We start from the raw sequence: 24177 nt of genomic DNA, 5'->3' as shown, positions 1-24177 counted from the left end.
AAACACACGGTTTTCAATTCATTATTTCTTCAAAATAATGACATTCTAGCAGCTGTAAATGATTGAAATACGTAGGAAACAAGTTAAAGTTGTAAGCCAACTGATAATATGTTGAGTTTTTGTCTGTTACACAGGCCTAACATACTCGTTTCCTTAGGGTGTCCATTATGCCCCTAATCCCCCTACATGTAATATTCACATTTTTTGCAGTAAATCTTCCTGCTCAGCCCAATGTTGTTGCATCGGATAAAAGAAAGACTACCGTCGTTGTCGGAGCTCTCTCAAGCGAGCGAATCCGCAAATGCACTTCGGCTCCACTCTCATGCGCTTATGCCATCCGCGTGGAGCGTAGGTATAGGTAGCTAGCCTGCTATATTCGCGCACGACCGATGATCGGCGCAACTCGGCACAGTGGTAGCTCTTGAATGGTATGTGGCGAATCGCCGTAGTTCAAGGTCACCCAATAGTGCGGATAGCCTCTCCCCGCCGCCATCGGCGGTTCTCACAATATTGGTACCGTAAACCGGGGTCAAATTGATCAGCGGGGTGAAATTGATCACTCGGGTACTACATTGTAATTTCATACTAGGAACTCTTAAGCGTCGTAATGATCTTAAAATTTTTACGTCATCTGATTCGTAGATGTCTAGAGATGAGTGTAGACTTTTATTTTTTTAGAAAAAAGTTAGTTTTGCCTTATTTTTTCAAGGAATTTGCAATGTATTTCTCATTTAGCTGAAATCATTGCTACTAAACAATCAATTGCTAACAGGACTTCCCGTAAATTCTCTGTTTTAACATTTTTGTGGAGCCTTGGTTGGGATTTTGTGCAGCTAATCAGAACATGAAATAGCTATAAAAAGTTCATTTTATGAAAAAATAGTCATTTATTGTGATAGAAATCACTTATTTCATATGAAATTGCCTACCTTTAGGCGTTTAAGGGGAAATTTCAAAATTTAATTATGCATTTAAAGTATTAAATTCACTAGTTGTAAGATTTTAGACACGTTATTCGGTTTTAGAAGAGCAAAATTAAGCGGAGAAGGAAATTTTCCTTTCCAACCGATGCTTAATTGTATACTGATCAATTTCGCCCCAAAGTGGCATTTCCAATATTTTGATATTTGAAGTAATTTAACTTAAAGTTTAAATTTGTTGAACAAAATTCTATCAAATGGTTCAATGGAGATCCACAGGGTACTGGTTTTACAGAAATTCTTTTGGCATTATTTGAACAGGCACTGATGTTATTCGCAGAAGTTGTTTTAAAGTGATCAATTTGACCCCGGATTACGGTACACTAGGTATATGCGCTCGCCTATCAAATCGCGCCCCATCATCGGGGCCGGTTGTTGTTGCTTCTGTTGTCCGCAACTTGGCACGCTTAGCTGCGAACAGAAATGCAACTCAGTGTAAACAAAACCACGGTGACTGGCGCTAGGGCAAAATTTTCAGTTGTTAAGCTCTTCGGTTTTTGCGTTTGAATCCGGTCGCGTTCTGGTGCAGTGAAGAAGGCCCCCCAGTGCAGTTTGTTTGCTCTCAGCTAATCCACGGTGCACCGAAGGCAGGGGTCGAAGTTTCAGTGCACGCTTAGAACCAGCATAATGCTCTCGTTTAAGGTGTGGCGCACGCGCAATCAATATCATCTACATTACCTAGCTGGAAGTGCTTTGTTTGAACAATTAATGTGCTCATGTATTGCTTTTCCGTTCCGTTCTTTTTTTTTTCTCTCTCTGATCTCGCGACGTGTAGACAATGGCACTGATGGCAACGTCGATAATTAGCGGTGCGGTCGCAGCGGCTCATCTCAATCCCACCCAAGGACAGACCGGAAATGGATCAATTGTCTTGTCAAACAGCCACTTCGAAGTGATGGATCTGATGGTGAAGAAGTTTTGTAAGTTCCCACACGTGTCTGTGTGTTTGTTTGGCAATGATTTGTCCCATCGATATTCAGATGGGTAAACCGTAGCAACGTCAGATGATTTGTTTGTGCAATGTCATTGGCAGAGGTTTCCAAGTTTGATATCTATAGTTTATGGATAGATAACTCCCAAGTAACAGAACTAGCTGAACAACGGTTTCTCAAGCTAAAGTTTGGTTTAGAGAAGTTTGTTCCACTCTTGTACAGTATCGTGTATCGAGTATTGCTCATCGTGTACAAAAAAAAAGTCAGTTGTAATCGAATGGACTGAGTTATAGCGTAAAGTGCCCAAATGGTCCCACACCGCACCGCATAGGCGCGCAATCGGCTTACAAGATCAATAACATACATACTTGTAACATCATTCCAACAGCATTCCCCAAATCAGACTCGATTATCCGGAGTCGCTCTCACTTGTAGTTATTGAGCACAAAGTTATCCAGTGGATAACTGACACTGAGGAAGATTACAAGTGAGGGGCCCAGAATCAAAGGGGTGTATGTGACCATTTTGTCGATTTTGTTTTACATTACATATACCATATAATGTTATATTATCTTGTCATTTTCCTCCTGTTAATGGCATCTTAGGCTTACTAGCATTATAAGGATGCGCTTTGGGAATTCTCCAGAGCGTTTTGGATAACCATTCATATATTGGATCGCCCACGTATAAGTCTGAGTAGTCTCTGAGTACGTCGTGCATTGCCAGATAACCGGGTTTTGCAAACTAAGCATTATATGTGGCAACACTTTGAGCGGTATGATGGACCTATGCCGAGCGCGCTAAGTATTATAAGACCACTAATGTAGTTGCATGAAGTGGTGACGAGGTACATAAGTATCATTACAGCGTGCTTAACCGTTATTGCAATATTGAGGCTTCAGTTTGATTAAAGTTTGAAATACACGGGAAAATACATAACAACTCATGAAAAAACTGTCAAGTTCGATTCAACTATAAGTTAGGTTAAAAAACGAATCCGCAGACGAACCTGTATTCAGTGTCTTAATTTGTCAAATTACAGTCATCCGCACCGACGCCCAGTAGCTGCTGCGTCGTAGATTTGTTTTTGTTTTGATTATCGTCTCGACAACCCATGTGCCACTCTCTGAAGTTCGACCGATGATAAATTCATTACAATTTCAACCACCCACTGATATTCAAAGTCAGCATATTCAAATCAAATTCATATTCACCGAGCTCGCGCTTCGGCTACAGCTGATTATACTACGAGGCGTCGCTTTCATTGTCTTACTTTCTCTTTGTCATATTCATTCTCGGCGTCATGCTGGTGGGTGACTGCGTTCGTGTATTTGTGTTAGTTTTCGCACTGATTGAACATCATTGGGCTGAATTTTGTAGACACTGCCTATATTAGAAGTTCTTTCAGTGTTCAGTCCAGTCCGTATGTTAAAGATGACTCTACGTCAAAGATAAAGTTCGTCAATCGTATTCCTCTCATCGCACTCTACATACCTAGCTCGCCATATCTCTTGGATCTGCAGTTCTTAAGACATTATTGACTTTAAATTGATGTTTCAACTTATTCACTCTTTTTTCTTTCCTTTTCTTTGCATAAAAAAAATCCCAAACATCAACAAGAAAAAGCACGAAAAAAATCTAAAATTGAATAAACAATTAAAAATGCACGGAAAAATAATGTTTTGAAAAAGTGAATGGTTCAAACGTAAGAAAAACAGTATAATATATTGTTACATAAAAATCGAATGTAAATGTATAGTAGCTACAATGTGCAAAGCTTTTAGCGAACCATTTCATTACAATACACATTATTGTAGCTGGTACACTGCATGGTGCAGGAATGGTTTTCATCGAACACCCTATGGTTAGTTTTTATCCGGGTGATTACAGTTATTCAAAGCCAGGGGGATGACGTAGGGCCAGAATCATCAACCCAGCATTCGATGCAACATGGTGTCCAATGTTTTTGTTTTGATTGCTTAATTCATGGAAAAAAACGCTCTGGAAACATCGACACTGCTTCGCTGCCACATATAATATCGTGCAAAGTGATAAAGAAAGAGAAACAATCATCAAAAACAACGATTTCGTTTGAAATGTGTAATTTCCGAAATAAGCACTAGCAACACACGAGTCACACACCCGAAAATCAGGAGCAAGTTAGGGAAAACCGACCAGAAAGTGGGTACCGAAACGCGCCATACCTAAAACGATAACGGGTAGAGTGGCAATGTACCGAGTTTGACAGCTGTGTCACCCCACTTGTTCAAAGCGGGTATTCGGCTTAGAGAGTTCGAAAAGTCGGTACAAGGTTTACTTCTGATGTTTGCAGTTACTGGTTCAAAAGTAAATGGAATGCAAGGATTTATTTTAAAACTTATTTTTTATTAGGAAAATTCATAACTTTTCAAAGTTTTCAGGGCAAATTGATTCATAGATAACAAAAAAATTTCTGATTCTCATTATACAATCTAACAGCTTGCCACGCTTTAATTTATTTCAAAATCAATTTATGGGCTGTACAAAATCTACTTGAGGGCCGCATGCGGTCCGCGGGCAACAGTTTGATGATCGCTGCTTTACAGTGTCCTATGGCAATTTCAAATATTATTACAAAATTTCTTTGGAAACTTTATTTTTGTAGTTTTTTAATTCCTTTGGTCATTCATTTGAAAATTTATTCGACAATGTTTATTTTTAGGAATTCCTTCCACAATTCTTTTTAATATTCCTTGAATATTGCAGAAACCTCTTTGTTAATTATTTTGACTACTTTTGGATATATCTCAGGCAACTTCTTTTTCGATGGATACTCAGAAAGGAATTCTCGAATCCATTTCCGAAGACATTTCTTAAAAACTGCCTTTACATGAATTCACAAGGGCATTTTCGTTGGAAGTGCCGAAGATATTCCCAAACCAATTTTATAAGGAATTCCTGAAGATATTGCAGCGCAGTTACATAGATCTTGATTCACATTGGTAAGTGATGTGAGCTATGCAACCCTTGATATAATTTAGTCTTCCGCCAGCCGGCTGTCGGAAGAATACAATAATGTTATTGTATGTTTGTATTTTTAATTAAATTATGTAACGGGTAGATTTTAAACCATGATCCAGGAACTATTAGTAAAGGCAATTTCGTTGGTCATAATTCATCTTCGTACCTGCACACTTAAAACAGAATGCCGAGATCGGCTGTGCAAATCTCGGTTAAAGTTGATTTGCTGCATCTCGACTAAATAATTGTCGTTTGAAGTTTGATGTCAGCGGCACCCATGGGTGCTGCTATGAAAAAAAAAATGCTGTTTTGCCGATATTTCAGTTTAATGTAGGCTGTGCGGATCTCGGCAAAATAATGAAAATTAGCCGAGCTCGACTAAGAGTTTGCCATACGATGTACACATATGCATAACATGGTCATTAGCAGCGGAAGCTCTCACCTAATAACTGTGGAAGTGCCCATGGAACACTAAGCAGGAGGACGTAACGGCAAAAAGTAAGACCTAATGACAATTCGGCCAAGTGACCATTCGGCCTAAAGACCATTCGGCCGAATGGCCTGACACCGTACAAAATACAACAGCGTGATCGCTCGAGGATTAAATCTGTGTGGGAGATAAAGCGTCAAAACCGATGACATACAAAACTGAAACCATACCGAAGGTTTTTTTTATCTGTATTAACGAGATTTTTAGCCCTGGGCTAGCTCATCTCGGGACCCACGCTTTACTTCCCTTCCGAAGCAAGAACTCTCATTTTGTGAGTTTGTCGGGAGTGGGATTCGATCCCAGGTCCTCGGCGTGATAGTCAAGTGTTCTAACCATCCAACCATGATATTGTGTTTATAAGCTAGAAGATTAATTAATTGTAGTTGTAGTCGTGTACAAAAAAGCTAGAAGATTAATTAATTGTAATTGTAGTTGAATTGGATGGTGCAGTGAATTTATTATTCTAAAATTGAACTTATCAGACTAAAAGGTTAAAAGTTCAAATTTTGTTTTGTGAAGAAAAAATCGTAGCACAGGGACTGAATTGTTAGAAGGAATGAATTGGTTAACAAACCTATCCTTAAATACAAACTCTTTTTACAGCTTTTAGCTGATCACACTGCAAGTACGGTGGATTTATTTTGCTAGAAGAACTCCGATTGAATCTGACGTAATGTCTCCAGAGATTCCTGCATTACTACTTTCAGTGATTCAAACAGAAATTCCGTCAGGATGTTTTCTCCAAAAACATTTATTCTGAGGATAACTTTTTGAATTTATCTACGAAATCTAAGAAATTTATTCAGAAATGTTTCCTTTGAATTTCGTCTGAAATTCTTTTAAGAACATCGTAAGTGTATTTTTGAGTGATCTTTACTAAAGCTAATCTAGGCGTTTCTCCAGAAATTTCCGCAGGAATGCTTTTAGGAATACGAAAGATTGCTCCAGGAATAATTTCAAGGAATCATCCTAAAATTTTATCAAAGGATTTCTACAGAAGTTTTACTAAAAAATCCTAAAAGAACATTTCTAGAAATTCCACCAACGGTTGCTCGTGAAGTTTCATCATAAAGTTCTACAAAAATTCATCCTAGCATTCTCAGAATTTCCCTGGGATTTCTTCAGATATTTCTCCAGAAGTTCATTCAAGAGTACTTCCTGAGATATCTATAGTTCCTAATATTAAGCATTGCAAAGGCCCCTTCTGGGCCTTTTTTCTATAACTTGACAAGTGTAGAATTAGCATTAGTTAGAATTCACGTTAATAAAAAAATATCTATAGTTATTTTACTGAAGATTTCTTCAGAAATTCCTGCTTGGACTCGTTCAAAAGTATTTGCAAGAGACTTTTTTCAGAATTAAAGGAATTTTCTCAGATTTTTCCAATAGTTTTTCCATGGAGTTTTTTTTTCAGAACAAGTAATGATTCTGCGGAATAGAAAGCCAAACTGACTCCGAAGCCGCACCGTGAACACTCCTAATTTCACAAACTCATCTCTCTTTCGTTAGCCAAGGAGGTGCGGCTCAAACAGCGTCTGTTCTAGCATCCAGCGGCTGAGTAAGAAACGCTGCACCACGCCCAGCTAGATCCAAGGTGGTAGCCCCATCAGCGTGGTCGTCCCAGTGTTGGGACGTTAAACAGAACTGTCACGATGGCCCTCCGGCGAGACAGGAGTGTTAACATAGGAGAAAATACGACTCGATACAATCGGCAAAGACCCACGTGACGAAATAAGGACTACGATTGGAAACTTGGAACATGGAATTGCAAGTCACTAGGTTTCGCAGGATGTGACAGGATAATCTACGACGAACTACATCCCCGCAACTTCGACATCGTGGCGTTGCAGGAACTTTGTTGGACTGGACAGAAAGTGTGGAAAAGCGGGCATCGAGCGGCTACCTTCTACCAAAGCTGTGGCACCACCAATGAACTGGGAACAGGTTTTATAGTGTTGGGCAAGATGCGACTACGTGTGATCGGGTGACAGCCGATCAACGCAAGGATGTGCATGTTGAGAGTTAAGGGCCGTTTCTTCAACTACAGCATCATCAACGTCCACTGCCCACACGAAGGGATACCCAATGACGAGAAAGAAGCGTTCTACGCGCAATTAGAGCAAACATACGATGGTAGCTCGCCGCGTGGCGTGAAAATCGTTGTCGGCGACATGAACGCGCAGGTAGGAAGGGAGGAAATGTACAGACCAGTAATCGGGCGAAACAGCCTGCACGCCGTATCGAATGATAACGGCCAGCGATGCGTAAACTTTGCGGCCTCCCGTGGTATGGTAGTCCGAAGCAACTTCTTCCCCCGCAAAGTTACCCACAAAGCCACCTGGAGATCACCCGACCATCAAACAGAAAACCAAATCGACTACGTTCTGATCGACGGTAAATTCTTCTCGAATATAACCAATGTCCGCACTTGCCTCAGTGCGAATATAGATTCGGATCACTACTTAGTAGCTGTATGCATACGCTTTCGACAGTTATCACCACGCGTCGAAGTCAAACGCCGCGACTCAACATCGAGCAGCTGCGTAGCGTAGAAGTGGCTCAAGGCTACGCGCAGCAGTGGCCCTACCAACGGAAGAGCAGAGGACATGAGATCCGCCATAGGTAATACTTCGGCTACAGCACTAGGCTTCGCGACTCCGAATCACAGAAACGACTGGTACGACGGCGAGTGTGAACAGTTGAAAAACGAGAAGAATGCAGCGTGGGCGAGAATGCTGCAACATCGTACGAGAGCGAATGAGGCACGTTACAGACAGGCGCGGAACAGTCAGAACTCAGTCTTCCAGATGAAGAAGCGCCAGCAGGAAGAATGAGATCGCGAAGCAATGGAAGAGCTGTACCGCGCTAAGGACACAAGAAAGTTCTACGAGAAGCTGAACCGCTCGCGTAGAGGCTTTGTGCCACAAGCCGACATGTGACGAGATAATCACGGGAATATTCTCACGAGCGAGCGTGAGGTAGTCGACAGGTGGCGGCAGCATTACGATGAGCACCTTAATGGCGACGTTGCAAGTACCGAAGGTGGCGTGGTAACAGATCTAGGAGTATGTGCACAAGACGAAAGATTTCCGGCCCCTGACCTCCAAGAGATTGAGGAGAAGGTTGGCCGGTTGAAAAACAACAAAGCCGCTGGAGCAGATCAACTACGAAGCGAGCTTCTAAAATACGGTGGAGAAACACTGGTGAGAGCACTACACTGGGTCATTACCAAGATTTGGGAGGAGGAAGTATTATCCCAGTCAACCAGTCATCGTATAAGATGTTGAATAAGATGTTAAAGTGGAGGCGATATGCATACATTTTACATGCGCCTGAATGGAGGCATGCACGCATATGGCCTCCACTTTGTCATCTTATTCAATTTCCTATACGATTACTGATTGTCTGGGACCGGAGGAATGGATGAAAGGTATCGTGTGTCTCATCTACAAAAAGAGCGACAAGTTGGATTGCGGGAACTACCGTGCGATCACACTACTGAGCGCTGCCTACAAGATACTCTCTCAAATTTTATGCCGCCGTCTATCACCGATTGCAAGAGAGTTCGTGGGGCAATATCAGGCTGGATTCATGGGTGAACGCGCTACAACAGAACAGATGCTTGCCATCCGCCAGGTGTTGCAGATATGCCGCGAACAACGTGCCCACACATCACTTGTTCATCGATTTCAAATTGGCGTATGATACAAACGATCCAGAACAGCTATGGCAGATTATGCACGAATACGAATTCCCAGATAAACTTATACGATTGATCAAGGCGACGGTGGATCGAGTGATGTGCGTTGTTCGAGTATCAGGGACACTCTCGAGTCCCTTCAAATCTCGCAGAGGGTTACGGCAAGGTGATGGTTTTTCGTGCTTGCTGTTCAACATTGCTTTAGAGGGTGTAATTACTAATTAGGAGAGCGGGGATAAACACGAGTGGAACGATTTTCATGAAGTCCGTTCAGCTGCTTGGTTTCGCTGATGATATTGATATTAAAAGTACATGATGGCAAAGGGCTCCAGGGAGGAATCACCGCGCCCGCCGCCCCGAGTTTATATCAACGGTGATGAAATCGAGGCGGTTGAATAACACTAGTTTACAGCATTTTTGAACTCGGTAAGCTGATGATCGTTTTTGGTGTAGAATCATGCCCTGAGTTCGACAACGCGAAGGAAAAAAATTACAGTAGTGCGGAAATTTTTTCGACTTTCCATACAAGGTTGATGATTTGAAATCGATTTTTGTTCTATTTTTAAGCAAAGTCGCTCACTTCAAACATCTCATTCTTCGTAATCAATGCTCCGATTGAGCTGAAATTTTTACTGTAAGTCGCCTACATATAATATGTCAAAAAAACGTCGGAAAAGAATTTTTAAGTTGCTTTTTTCTTATTGAAAAAAATACATTTCTTCAAAAAATTTTGGGAATTTTGCTAAAATTCAAGAAGATCGCCCCTAAAACTCGCCAATATCTTGAATTTCATCAATCTGACGCACAACCTGTATTCAGATGATCGAATGGTATTGTATGTAGCTTTTAATTTATGGAAAAAGATTTAAAATTGGTTGAACAAAACGCAATATATTTGAATTTTAGTAAATTACATATTTTGAAAAGTTACAAAACTCGATATTGAGTTAAAACTCAACAACTGTTCTACTTTAAATTTTTTGAAGGTCGGTTTCGAAATCAGCACAAAAATGTGCTTCAAAAATTTTGGTCGTTGACAGAAGTTCACGACTTTCGTTTTATTTTGTAAACTTGTGTAATTCGTGTATTTGGGCTCACTGGTGACCGCCGAAAACGACACCAGCAGAGAAATTCAGAGGCGCATTGTGGCAGGAAATCGTTCTTACTTTGGACTCCGCAGAACTCTACGATCGAATAAAGTTCGCCGTAACACGAAGTTAACCATCTACAAAACGCTGATTAGACCGGTCGTCTTCTATGGACACGAAACATGGACCCTACGTACAGAGGACCAACGCGCCCTTGAAGTTTTCGAACGGAAGGTGTTGCGTACCATCTACGGCGGAGTGCAGATGGAAGACGAGACTTGGAGAAGGCGAATGAACCACGAGCTGCATCAGCTGCTGAGAGAACCAACCATCGTCCATACCGCGAAAATCGGGAGGCTACGGTGGGCGAGTCACGTCATCAGGATGTCGGATAACCCGACTAAAATGGTTCTCGAGAGTCATCCGACCGGTACAAGAAGACGTGGAGTGCAGCGAGCTAGGTGGGTCGACCAAGTGGAGGACGATCTGCGGACCCTACGCAGAGTGCGGAACTGGAGACAAACAGCCATGGACCGAGTGGAATGGAGACGGCTACTTTGTCGGCTTTCGGCTTAGAAGTCAATCCATAACACACTCCTGTTTCTGCCCACTAACTACAAGTGAGAGCAAATTATTTTTATGAAGCCGAGACTTACTCTCGCACTCCGCATAGGGTAGGACGGGGCAAGATGGCCACCCGGGGCAAGATGAGCACCCCTCCGTTTTACTACTTTTATGAGGGATTTTGCCCAGACAACTTCATAATCCGTTAGAATAAAGTTCATCCTGTTTGTAAACCTGATAAAAGGTACTTCATAATGAACGAATTAAAAAATATCGTCAAATTAGTCAATAGCAAGGATTTTTTAGCATTTTCTTATAAGAAATCATCAGAATAAAATAAGGTTTTTATGTCAGAATCAAATTTTTACCATAATTCTGGTAATCAGCCAACATTACTAGCTTACTGCAAAGCATTTTAATTTACATTAGAAAATATTTTCTAAGAACAAACATAAAAATTTATTCAATTTTAGTTATTTACATATAGTGGGGCAAGATGAGCACCCCTGATGGGAATATAGAAAATATTTTGAAATTATTGTAATCCACTCAATAGTGCCAAATATAGGTTTCTGTATCCTCTGCAACTATTTGGTTGCGTAAATTCCTAAAAAATAAGCAACCTAATAATCGTTTATTGTTTTTCGCTTCATTTTGTATAAAGTATTATAAAACCGCATTTTTTTTCAATAATCGAAAAAAATAATAATTTTAGAACGTGAAACCATAGCTATGAACAAGGTTTACTATTTCAATCACTGTATAATCAATTTATTGTAAAAATATTGAGATTTTAATGATGCGCTCTTCTTGCCCCGTAGTATGTTCGAGCTGACCGTAACACATCTTTTTTGTTTAGTCAAATAAATCATCCTTATTGTGAATTTTAAACTCTGCCATGTTTATGGGTGGTAGAAAACATGATATAGAAAAGAACTACTGAGAGGTACTATGAAAAATTCTGTTCACTTTCAATAAACTCGACGTGCTCCTTAGGGTGCTCATCTTGCCCCGCCCTATCCTACCTAGCCACTAGGCAGTTTGTTTTGCTGGTGCCTCATTAGTATGCATTGATAGCTACAGGATTTAAAAAAAAAAACAAAAATGGCAAAAACAATTTCTGAGACGTTACTTCAAATAATCTCAATCAAAAGCTATACTTTTGGAAATCCTTAACAAAATTTTTAAGTTAGCTCTGGATGAATTTCGGCAGTGATTACCTGTAGGAACTTCTTAAGATACCTTCTTTTGTCAAGGAATATACGCTTGAGTAATTTCTGAAGATATCCGTAGAAAAATTTCTGTAGATATAATTTCAAAAATGTTTACACAAATTGCAGACAAAGATATTTGCAGAGTTTCAAAAGAAACTCTTCGATAAATTTCTGAATATTTTTTGATCTCGTGGAGCTTTCTCTGGAGGATTTTTTCAAAGAATTTCTAATTCAATTTCTGAAGTGAATTTAGTGATAAAAAAAAACTCAAAAAAAAATGTTGTGTGCAACTCGTTGCAAAACTCGATTTTTATTACACTCGTCATATTTATCCAACTCGGCAAGTCTGGCTGGATAAATGTACGACTCGTGCTGAAAAAAATTAACTTTTTGCAACTCATCACATGAATAACTATTCTGTCATCAAAGTTTGCTCAAAAACATTCGAAGATTAAGACTAATTAGCTGACTTGAACCTATCTAGCATTTAAAGGCTAAATACTGTATCGAACCATTAAACCCACATTAATTCCATTCCGATGTGGCATTGTCTTCTATGTGAAGTCGTTTGAATACGCTATGATATATATTTCACTATATATTCCACGAGTTATAGCAAGCTGCTGTGAATTAATGTGCCGCACGACTAGTTTTGCATTGATTCAGGAGATGAGAATTTCTCCATCGGAGTTTATTCAACTAAACTACTCGATCTAGATCATATTGGGCTTGGCAACCGATCATTGGGTCCTTGGATAAAGACCGTTGATCTGATTTCACGACACCACTCTCATAATTGATATACATCAGGTGGGAACCTCTGCTGGCGAAGAAACCACAAAATTTCATTGTGACCGTCGTCGTCGTCGTCGCAACCTTGAATCGATTTTTATGCAATGCGCCGGGGAATAACCCATCTAGGAGTAGCTAGGTAGCTATATGTTTCTAATCCGTTTTCATTTTCAGTTCGCGATCGTGATCACGTTCTTCTACCTCATTCAGCTGGTGCGCTTTCTGTCGATTCCGCTGCGCACGCGGCTGGAAGAAACTGAGGAAGTGCGACGCGTCAAGCGGCTCTTCATGATGGTGGTTAGAGCGTTCATGGCCGCTGGTTAGCACAACATGTAGCGACAGCAACGACGACGACGACTCCTTCGGACGGCGCTTTCCAGAGCGTTCAATAAATATTACCGGCCAGCTCCGACTAGTCAACGCCGCCGACGTCGGCCGTCCCTGCGTGTAGTTAGTGCCACTAAAATTGACCCACTGTCGAGCCATTACCGACCACCATTAGGTTTACTCGAGCACCGATCGCACCACGCGGACGCGGAGGAACGAGAGCTGGGATGGATGGTAAGCTAAAAAAAACCTGTGGTGGCCGAAAAACAACAACCACTATTTTGCCTTGATGCGAGCGCCACACAACTGTTAAAGGCTGTTGCAAGCTGTGATGAAACGATTTTCTGTTCCATTCGGTGCATTGGTATGGTATCGAAACTTGGAGACTGGTAGGTAGATTGCGCTAAAATGCCTCGAACGGCATTCCATTACTCGAGTTAGCAATAGAATAAAGACTGTTCGAGAGGAAATCGGATACGGAAACTTGTTTGTAAGTTTTTGTGGTGTTGATTGTAGGGTATGTGTGCCATCAGTAATCTCATGCTCCCATATTTATCCTATTCGATAACAAGCGATTACGGCACCGATTGATTCCGTTCTTTTTGTTTTCATGTGTGCTCACTTCTAACAAAAATACAAAAATAGAAAACAAAACAAAACGCTTCAATCTTTTGTTTTTCGTAGGATGAAAATGGGAGCCACATGCTTAATAAGGGAATCAATATCCTATATTAGATTATTTTAATTAAAGTGCAAAACAAACTCAATAGGTATTAATACTATGTGCGCTAGACACGATTTTTTTTGAAATTTCATCCGTTTCAACATTGAGAGACGCGAAATACCAAAATAAAATATTCTCAAATAAATTTCCGTGTCCACTATTTCTTTTGATTCGCTGCTCATTGTGGTGATATGTACCGATTAGACCAAAATTTACTTTATCATTGTTTTCAGAATGATGCTTTCTTTGTTTCATGTGCATATCAAATATTGAATGCATAGCACAGAGGAATGAATTTCAATAAACTATGTAATCAAGGGCATCATAGTAATCAGATGTACACTATAGTAATGCATTGATCGACTTTCTTTAAAACGCATAAAAATCAGTAAATTAGCTAGCATTCTCCCATTTATAAGTGATATTTGAAAAACATGCAATCATATATCATAAAGTAACTTGGAGCCATTGTGACATACAGTTACTAGAGTAAGATAAAACTATAAACCCAAACAGGTACTGCGCCGACACATCACGTACGAAGTACGTGCTGCGTACGACCGCGCGCATAAAGATGACGATTGGATCAATGCAATGTAGCAAGAAAATGATGCAACGCGTACACAGTACGCTGTATCCAATTTTTGATTATTTATCACGTTGATCCCTCTTATAGCGTATAGTTAGTTCACTGTACCACACTCACTATATCAGTCAACGCGGGGAGGAAGGCAAAGTCCTCTTCTCCGCGTATGTGTGTTAATCGCGTAGCGTAAAGGTAGGTAGGTAATCGGGCGGGCGGTCAGCAGTTGTATACCTACATTTAGCTGGGCTAATAGTGGCTGCAATCCAATGTTGAACAAATTGTGAGTGAGCAAGCTGCTTGCTTGAGCGATAGAAAACGCAAATAAAGCCCCGATTTGTGATATGATGTAATGTTACAACCGTTGAGGATATAGTCATTTATGCGATAGAAAATTTGAGAAATGCCATTTGACCTTTTTGTTCTTTCTGACATTTATTTGCTCAACATCACATTTGAGACAATACATAATCAACAATAGTACGCCACAATACGTCGCAATACCAGCTTTGCAGGGTTGTGGTCCGGCATTCTTGCAACATGCCCTGCACACCGTATCCTTCCGGCTTTGGCCACCTTCTGGAAGCTGGGTTCGCCATAAAGTGCAACGAGCTCGTTGTTCATCCGTCTGCGCCACACACCGTTTTCCTGCATACCGCCGAAGCTCGTCCTTAGCACACGTCGCTCGGAAACTCCGAGTGCTTGCAGGTCCTCCTCGAGCACGGTCCATGTCTCGTGTCCGTAGTGGACCACCGGTCTTATTAGCGTTTTGTACATGGTGCATTCGGTGCGTGGGTGAATCTTTTAAGACCGCAGCTTCTTCTGGAGCCCGTAATACGCCCAACTTCCGCTGACGATGCGCCTTAGAATTTCACGACTCACGTTGTTGTCAGCCGTCAGTATAGATCTGAGGTATACGAATTATCAACCATCTCGAAAGTATCCCCGTCTATCGTAACATTACTACCCAGATGGACCCGGTCATGTTCGGTTCCGCCTACCAGCATGTACTTTGTTTTTGAGGCATTTACCACCAGTCCAACCTTTGCTGCTTCGCGTTTCAAGCGGGTGTACAGCTCTTCCACCGTTCCAAATGTTCTGGCAATAATGTCCATGTCGTCCGCAAAGCACACAAATTGACCAGATTTTGTGAAAATCGTTCCCCGGCTTTTGAGCCCAGCTCGTCGCATCACACCTTCCAGAGCGATGCTGAAGAGTAGGCATGAGAGTCCATCACCTTGTCGCAGTCCCGGCGAGATTCGAATGAACTGGATAGTTCACTCGAAACCTTTCGCAGTTTTGCACACCGTCTATCGTTGCTTTAATCAGTCTAGTCAGCTTCCCAGGAAAGCCGTTTTTGTCCATGATTCTCCATAGCTCTGCACGGTCGATACTGTCGTATGCCGCTTTGAAGTCGGAGATGCGTTGGGACCTGGTATTCTCGGCATTTCTGGAGGATTTACCGTACGGTGAAGATCTGATCCATTGTCGATCGGCCGTCGATGAAGCCGGCTTGATAACTACCCACGAATTAATTTGTTTTAGGTGACAGACGACGGAAGATGATCTGGGGTAACACTTTGTAGGCAGCATTCAAAATAGTGATCGCTCTGAAGTTCTCATATTCCAAATGGTCGCTATTCTTGTGAATGGGGCAGATTACCCCTTCCTTCCTGTAGGTTTCCCAGATCCAGACTATCAGCCGGTGCAGGCAGGTGGCCAACTTTTCTGGGCCATCTTGGTGAGTTCAGCTGCGATACCATCCTTCTCCACGTCATTCAGGTGCTGATCGTAATGCTGCTTCCACCTTTCGATCACCTCACGTCCGTCTGTTAAGAGGCCTCCGTTCTTATCCCTGCACATTTCGGCTCGCGGCACAAAGCAGTTACGGGATGCGTTGAGCTTCTGGTAGAACTTCCGTGTTTTTTTGGAGCAGCACAGCACTTCTATTTTTTTTTTGCACTCCGCTTCCAGGCGGCGCTTTTTCTCCCGAAAGAGGCGGGTCTGCTGTTTCCGATTCTGTTTGTAATGTTCCACGTTCTGTCGGGTCCCTTGCTGCAGCATTACCGCCCGCGCTGCGTTCTTCTCCAAAACCGTTCAGCACTCTTCGGCGAACCATTCGTTCTGTCGATTCCGTTCCACGTACCCGATGGTGCTCCCGGCTGCGTCGTTGATGGTTGCTTTCACTGTACTCCAGCAGTCCTCTAGAGGGGCCTCATCGAGCTCGCCCTCGCCTAACGCGTATGCTAAGGCGGCATCCGGTTGTTTTAGGCGCTCTAGGTTTTACGGAGGCGGCCGTCGGTATCGTATGTTGTTGATCACATAGAGTTTCGGGCGCATTTTCACCATCGCCAGGTAGGGGTCAGAGTCGACGATAGGTCCTGACGTCGATAATGTCAGAGAAGTGCCGTCCATCAATCAGGATGTGGTGGATTTGGAATTTTTTCTGCTGTGGTGATCTCCAGGTGTAATGGAAAGGTGCTACGTATGGCCATGTTTTTGGAGGCAGCGAAATCGATGAGTCGTAAGTCGCTTCCGATCGTCAACTGGTTGGCGCTGAACTTTCCAATCGCCGGTATGAATTCCTCCTCTAGGCCCACCTGAGCGTTTAGGTCTCCTACCTATGATGATTTTAACGTCGTGTCTTCAGCAGTTATTGTACTCGCTTTTGAGCTGCGCGTAGAGTGCGACCTGGTAGGTGTTAAGCCTACCTCTATACATTTGCACCGTTGATCCTGTCCAACATACCTGCTGCAGTGCTGCAATGCCGATCCCGTGGTCCTTTAGTACATACATCCATCGGCAAGTATGCGGGTGCGCCCGATGGAGTTTAGAGATCTACATTTCCCGGTACCGAGTTTCCAATCACAAGTCTCTTTTGTTCGCAGGGGTTGTTGCCGTTGGCCACGGGTGTTGGTTATTTGTTGCTTGTTTGATTTCAACACCCGGCTCGCAGGGCCTAACACCAGCGCTCCGGTTTACTGTCCAGAAGGCCCCAGTAAGTTTGCTGAAACAAACCCCTCGTCCATGTCTGCATACGACCAAAGTTCCCACCGGGCTTGGTTACCCGATCTTCCCTAAGGTTGCTCGTATCCCGGCTGGTTCAAACTAGGAGGTACACACTAAGAAATTCTGAATTTTCCCCGAAACGGAATCACAAAAAAACGGAAATGTTTTCAAGACTGAATCACAAATTGGACTCAATTTTACACGCATCATGTAAGTGCTGGTTGGTTAGCAAATCCGTTTCACCAGAAACGTAGAATCAGTATCACGTTCATCAGCCACCTTCCAACTCGGTGAAATAGCCCAGAGGTAAGTGATGTGGCTCACGATCAGCAGATCCGGAGTTCGAATCCCATGCATGACAATATTTTACTTTTCTATGTTTTATCTGTCAAATCGGTTCTAGCGATTGTTAGACGCTAAGAAAAAATAAGTTTTATTTTGGGGTGTCTTGAAAGACGTAAATTTACATGTTATAACCTCTAAATTTGTGTTTTTGAAGATGCTCGTATATGTCAGGTTCAGGACACTTAAAATTACATGATATTTTCTAGGTGTGTAGGGATCGGATTTGCATGGCATGGAGCTGAAGGACCTCGCAAGAGGTCTGATTCGCTGTGTTAGCCTCAACCGTGCCATGCATAACGAGTTATTTATATCAAGTGTACTAAATAAGCGATTATTATGAAACTAATAAAGTACGCATACTTCAGTGGTCTATACACGTAGTACTAATGCTGGAAGAAAGAATAGCGAGAACTAACATTATATTTTAATTATAAAATTCATTTTCCATTTCGCTCTACCTGGGTATTAGAAACCCTTATAAGAATTTTCCATAGATTAGCCGAGATATTCTTTAGTGCTCCAGAAAATCTTTCTGAGATTCTTTCGGCTTTCAGTCACGGAAAAAGCGTTGATACTTCTATATCATTGCCAACGTTTCGATCCTTGGGTTGGGATCTTTCTCAGGGCCTGTTATTTATTCAAGAGTATCTATTAGTTATTGTTGAAATTTGTTAGTTCTATCTCCTACTCACTCGATCTTAATCAACTTGTGATAATCGTATTTTGCACACGATCGTTTATCGGATTCTAAAAGACACTGCACTTTTCTCGCTGTAGTTTTTAAAATTAATGTGAATGTTTGAGATTAATGTAATATTATACCGAACTTACTTCATCACCAGCATCCTAGTGAAATGTTGTGTACACACCTAGAAAAAATCATGTAATTTTAAGTGTCCTGAACCTGACATATACGGGCATCTTCAAAAACACAAATTTAGAGGTTTGAACATGTAAATTTACGTCTTTCGAAACACCCTACAATAAAACTTAATTTTTCTTAGCGTCTAGCAATCGCTAGAACCGATTTGACAGATAAAAATAGAAAAGTAAAATTTTGTCGTGCATGGGATTCGAACACCGGATCTGCTAATCGTGAGTCACATCTCTTACCACTCGGCTATTTCAACGAGTTAGAAGGTGGTTGATGAACGTGATACTGATTCTACGTTTCTGGCGAAACGAATTTGTTGACATCTAACGCAACCAACCAGCACTTACATGATGCGCGTAAAATTGAGCCCAATTTGTGATTCAATCTTGAAAACGTTTACGTTCTTTGGTGATTCCGTTTCGTGCAAATTTCAGAATTTCTAAGTGTGTAGGAACGGTTTTGTGTAGGAATTCGTTTTCATTGACTAATTATCAAAAGTATGTCACGTTGATACTAAAAATCGTACAGATTTACCAGTACGAATTAAAACAAAGTTACCCATGATTAAGACGTCATGCCATCGTATTCTAATGTCTTTCGATCTAAGTATCAGAAATGGTGCAGATGATAAGGCTCGAGTCTGCGGATGAGAAGGTCCAAGGTTCAAGCTCAATTACATGATAAACTTTTTTTTCTTTCTTTGTAGCTGTTAGGATGATGATTCTGCCATGACTTACAAGCAATCTCCCAAATAATAATGATCGGGACCTGCCAATTAAGCACATTCCAGGACTAGTTAGATATTTAGTTTACTTGTTGTAAATAAATCGTGTCGACGAGATCAGCTGGGAGAAATATTAAGCATCTGTTTGATAACGATCAATTTATCTGAAACAATTCAATACAATAATGATGGAACTGCTTCTGGATGCAAATTTTTTTATGTTTCTGGATGCAACTGAGGGTGGAGCTTAATTGTTTTAATCTACCCACAAATCAACATAATTACAGGATGAAGGGAGTCTTTATTCTTACTATGCACTCTACAGTTACGAATGATGCCAAATTGCAATGAGATGCAGTGCGTAGTTTCATTAACTTATAGCTGGATCGAGACGCAAAAAAATCCTATTCCAGGACTCGAACCTTGAATCGACAATCTTATGCTCAACCATCTGCACCAATTTAAAACTGATGCAGATGAGACAAAGAAGTGTAATGACGTTTTAATCATGGGTAACTTTGTTTTATTTTGTGCTGGCAACTCTGTACAATTTTTAGTATCAACGTGGTAAACTTTTGATAATAAGTCAATGAAAACGAATTTCTACACTAAAATGATGTATGGACGAAACGTTCGTTACTTAAAGGAGCTCATTAAATTAGCCACGTAAAACAATGTAAAATTACATAACCTTTACATGAAAAATCGTAAAAATATTGTATTTTTTCGTGATTTTTTTTTTAACGAAAACTGTTGAATAACTTTGAAATACGCAATTTTAACACCGTAGTGTCTTCGGCAAAGTTGTAGAGTATTGTTCTAACAATATTTTACGGTATTTTCGGTATTATTTTGGTGCAATTTTCTGGATATTGGAGTACATTTTCGTGAAAATGATCGAAAAAAACACAAAATTGATTTGATACACCTCTAAACCTTCATCAATTTGGCTCGTTTTTGGATTGATGCCTTGTTTTTGCATGTGGATTGATAATTTGATGTGACACGGGTAGGTAAAAAAAAGTGAACAGGTCTACTAAACATTCTTACTGGAGAATGTCTTGAGGTTACTTCCGAGGTCATTCGTCGCATTCATTCAAACATTTTACAGCGTCGACAAAAAGTATTTTAAGTGTAAAATACTCAGATGATGCTCTTTCAGTTCCTACAATTGTTTATGTATATTTGGGCTTAAAATTATTGTAAATCTAGCACAAACCTTACAAGTCGTGAAATGCCTCCAGGGAGGCTTTCAGGAAGTTATCTAGGATTTTTTTTTTCAGAAATTATCCAAAGGATTCCTCGGGATCTCTCTTCAAGAATTTTATTGGATAATCTTCCATAGTTTCCTGAAGAAGCTTCTGCAGATATTATTTCAAAAAAATATTTCAGAAATTATTGTCTTCTGTGGAATTCTTCCCCAGATTCCTTCAAAAAATTTTCTAAGGGTTGATACTTCTATTTCTCAATATTTATTTCACGATCTGCCATGTATTTCTATAGAAACTTCTTCAGCTATTCCTTCATAAATGCATCTGAGAATTCTTTCAGGAATTCTTCCAGGTTTGTTGTTTTTCAGAAAGTCATCTATAGATTATTTTAGAAATTCAACCAGTTTTCTTCAGATAACCTTCTACAGATTTTTTAAGAAAAAAGAAATCTCTCATATCACTTAGAAAATCTTCTATTTATTCCTTCCAAAATTGGCCCATGTTCATTAGAGATTGCTCCATAAATTTCTGCTAGAATTTGTGTAGAAAACTTTTCATCCTCATAGATTTTTTCCAAAAAATCATAAATTTGGAATTCTTTCAGAAATTTTCCCAGGTTTTCCGTGCCATTGATTTTATTCAAAACTTCTCCAAAGGATTCTTTTGCAATCCTTCCATGGATTCCTCCAGGAATTTCTTCATAAAACTTTTAGGGAAACTTTTTCAGGGATTCCTTCGAGAATTCAGAAACTCTTCCAATGGTTCTACACATTTTTTACAGGCACTCCTTCAGGCATATCTTCAGGAACTGCTCCAGGAATTCCTGCAAGAATTTATCCACCAACATCATTGGAATTTTTTGCTGAAATGTCTGCCAGATATTCCTTTAGTGATTCCATCAGGATTTTTTCCAGAGATTTCAGCAAAAAGTTATATAAAAATTTCTTCAGGATTTGTCCATGATAAGCCTTAAATTTGTTGTACATTTTTTACAGATTTTCCGGGAAATATTTTGATTAAACTTTAGAAAAAAACCTTTCCTAAAGTTAATGGAAAGTTCTGGTAAAACCAATTGAATTAATCGTAGAAAATTTCTAAAAAAGATTGTTTGAGGATGTCGGAATTTCCATTAAGTGGAAAATACTCTAAGAGAATAAACGAAACACAAAAATCCAACTAAAAATACTTAAAAAAAGGCCACGTTGTTTTTGCAAATTAACAATGTTCAATTTTCTTCTTTAATGGTGTTGAGATAATTCCATATTCTGAATCTACATGCCAAACTGAGCCGAAATCCAAATTTCCATCAAAATTGGTGCCCGGGAACCTATTTAAAAATCAATTTGAAATTTGTATGAGAGCGATTTGTCGAATCACCCCTCGTCGCATTTTGTACTGAGCAGTTGCTCAGCTGTCAAAAGGTGATTTCAAAAAATCTCTTTGAAATTGATTTTAGATACCAAAATAAAGTTCTAAAATCTGAAAAAAATCATAGCGGCTCAGAAAAAGGTGCTCTTTCGTTTAAAAATAAAAAATCATTGAATTTTTCTTAATTTTAAAACCCAATTGTCGTGGGGCGCCAATCTGGATGCTTTCCAAGGGCGCCAAAGGCGCCATGGGACCACGCTATGGCTCTGCCCAAGATAACAGCAACGAGTTGCGTCAGAGTGAAAATCGTTGACCTTTGATTGTTTTCTTTGATTGTCCAAATATAGGTTAGCTATATAAACTGCTTTATCTTCGCAGAAGCCTGCCAATCCCACAATCACCCATGATTAGCGGTCTCTTGCGCCAAGATAATTGGAAATAAATCTTTTGTACGTTTACAAAACATGCCTTCCGCCTTTTTTGACGGCTTCGCGATCTTAATCTCATCACTCTCTGGACAAGAGGGTCTATCAACAGTACAAATCATCGAGCCCGCACGTTTTTCGATGTCATCGGCATGACCCCTGTACCACCCACACCACCGGAACGGCGAATTACGTTCTTATTCATTATCTTAATTACTCCTCCGATTTGTGATAAGAGACACCATGTCTTCTGAGGCCGGCTGGTGTTTGGAAGAAAAGTAAAACAAAATCACGGCCGATAAGGTCTCTATCGGCAGTCATCGATGATAAGTGAATCGCTTCGGGCCCCGGTCAGCGATTCGGTTCGATGCCGTTTGATTGTCCAGTTGACCGCGACGGGTTGAAAAGACATGTATTTTCCGAGCGCGTTCGGATGGAAGTACAAACGCGTTTAAAGGGACTTTGTCTAGTGCTGGTATTGATCGGAAGTGTCAGGGCGCAGTGCGACGATGAGGTGGAAGGTTCGGTTATAGGTGAATGCGGTTCCACCCGGATGGCTGATAATGGATTTGAAAACTTCCTGCCGACGGGACCGGAAGGCAGCTACAACATCCGTTTGAACATTACACAGCACACGATGAGGGCAGACGAGGAGTGTATGTTGGGAACGGCTTACAACTACATGCCATGGATGTTTCCGAACGGAACGCTGACGATCAGGAACCAATCAACGGCCCTCGATTTGTCTAACTTGAGGCTATCTGATGATGCTATGTCGTCCCTCGTGAGAAGCTTGGCCGTGTTGTCATCAGTGAATGTTAGTATTTGAGTTGCGAATCTTCAATTGATGAGTTGTTTTAGGCGTTATCTCTTGGTCCAATAATGTGTATTGATAAGAAAACGGACGTAGCAGCTTTGCTACCTAGAATGAGAAAATGGAATTTTAAGTGAACAATGAATAATGCTGTATGGAATTACCGTCGGTATCGGCTTTTTGGTAAAAGTTAGCCACAGATAAAAATAATTCCGCAGCAAGGTGAATTATTTTAGTATCAGTATCAACTTGCCAATGTACATATCTCGATTACACGCAAATTTTTGATTGATAGAAAGTGGCTTCGCGTGTGCATCGCAGCGGTGTTTTCGGAATGACTTATTAAGGAATTTATGGATTAAAGTAACGCGTGGTACATTATAGATAACGGAGCTTATGACGGTGTCAATGAAGAAGTGCTATTGGTCAGTTCCCTAATCCACAGTTAGTTCAGATTTAACAGATAGCTTCCTCGGCTCGCTTAATGGAGCAAACCTTGTCGAACGTGTTCGATGTACTTTTCTTTCTTTTGACATTTTTCGGATATTCGATTCATATTTAGAGTAATGCGGGGCAAAAGTTCGCAGTAGGTCTTTCGCATCGCACGAGTTAAGAACCCAAGCAAACCTGTATGGGTTCGACACATTATCAGGGCAGTTACCCGCCAATAAAAATTGGAACGATTTCGTTATCCAGTAGCAGTGTTACGCAAATATATCTGTTTTTTGCTGTTGGACCTTTTGGAATAAGAATTTGTAATGACTGAAAGAAGAAGAATTGCATAACCTCTTGATGTCTGAGAATCGTCATTCCATAGTAGTTCGAGAGGAGCAGTCGAGTAAACAAGAAACTTCTAGTGTTTTTTTGTAGGAAGGAACATTGTTGAAGTCTCGACGTTGGGGGAAAAGTTCGTACTATGTATCTAAATCTAGAACATCAATATAGTTACAGAATATTTGAAGCGATAAAGATTTCGTATAGAAACTACTATAAATGTATGATATTTGCATCCT

At 40.7% G+C, this 24177-nt stretch overlaps 1 protein-coding gene and 1 long non-coding RNA gene across 2 annotated transcripts in view; both read left to right on the top strand.

Moving 5' to 3' along the window:
• The first annotated feature begins 1303 nt into the window (after positions 1-1303).
• Positions 1304-14760, top strand: LOC115263230 (uncharacterized). The gene is made up of 3 exons (XR_003895624.2): positions 1304-1622; positions 1756-1900; positions 12935-14760. It is a non-coding gene; the product is annotated as an uncharacterized LOC115263230 (long non-coding RNA).
• A 7588-nt stretch (positions 14761-22348) lies between these two features.
• LOC109424175 (toll-like receptor 13) overlaps positions 22349-24177 on the top strand; it is a 30445-nt gene continuing 28616 nt past the window's right edge. Inside the window, exon 1 of the mRNA XM_029866267.2 lies at positions 22349-23167. Within this exon, the coding sequence (XP_029722127.2) occupies positions 22718-23167 (450 nt within the window). The 5' untranslated portion in view covers positions 22349-22717. The remainder of the gene's footprint in view (positions 23168-24177) is intronic.

This window comes from Aedes albopictus, chromosome 2 (assembly GCF_035046485.1).
Source record: "Aedes albopictus strain Foshan chromosome 2, AalbF5, whole genome shotgun sequence".
Lineage (NCBI taxonomy): Eukaryota > Metazoa > Arthropoda > Insecta > Diptera > Culicidae > Aedes > Aedes albopictus.
Note: the sequence above shows the minus strand (reverse complement) of the source record. Positions and strands in the feature narration are given on the sequence as shown.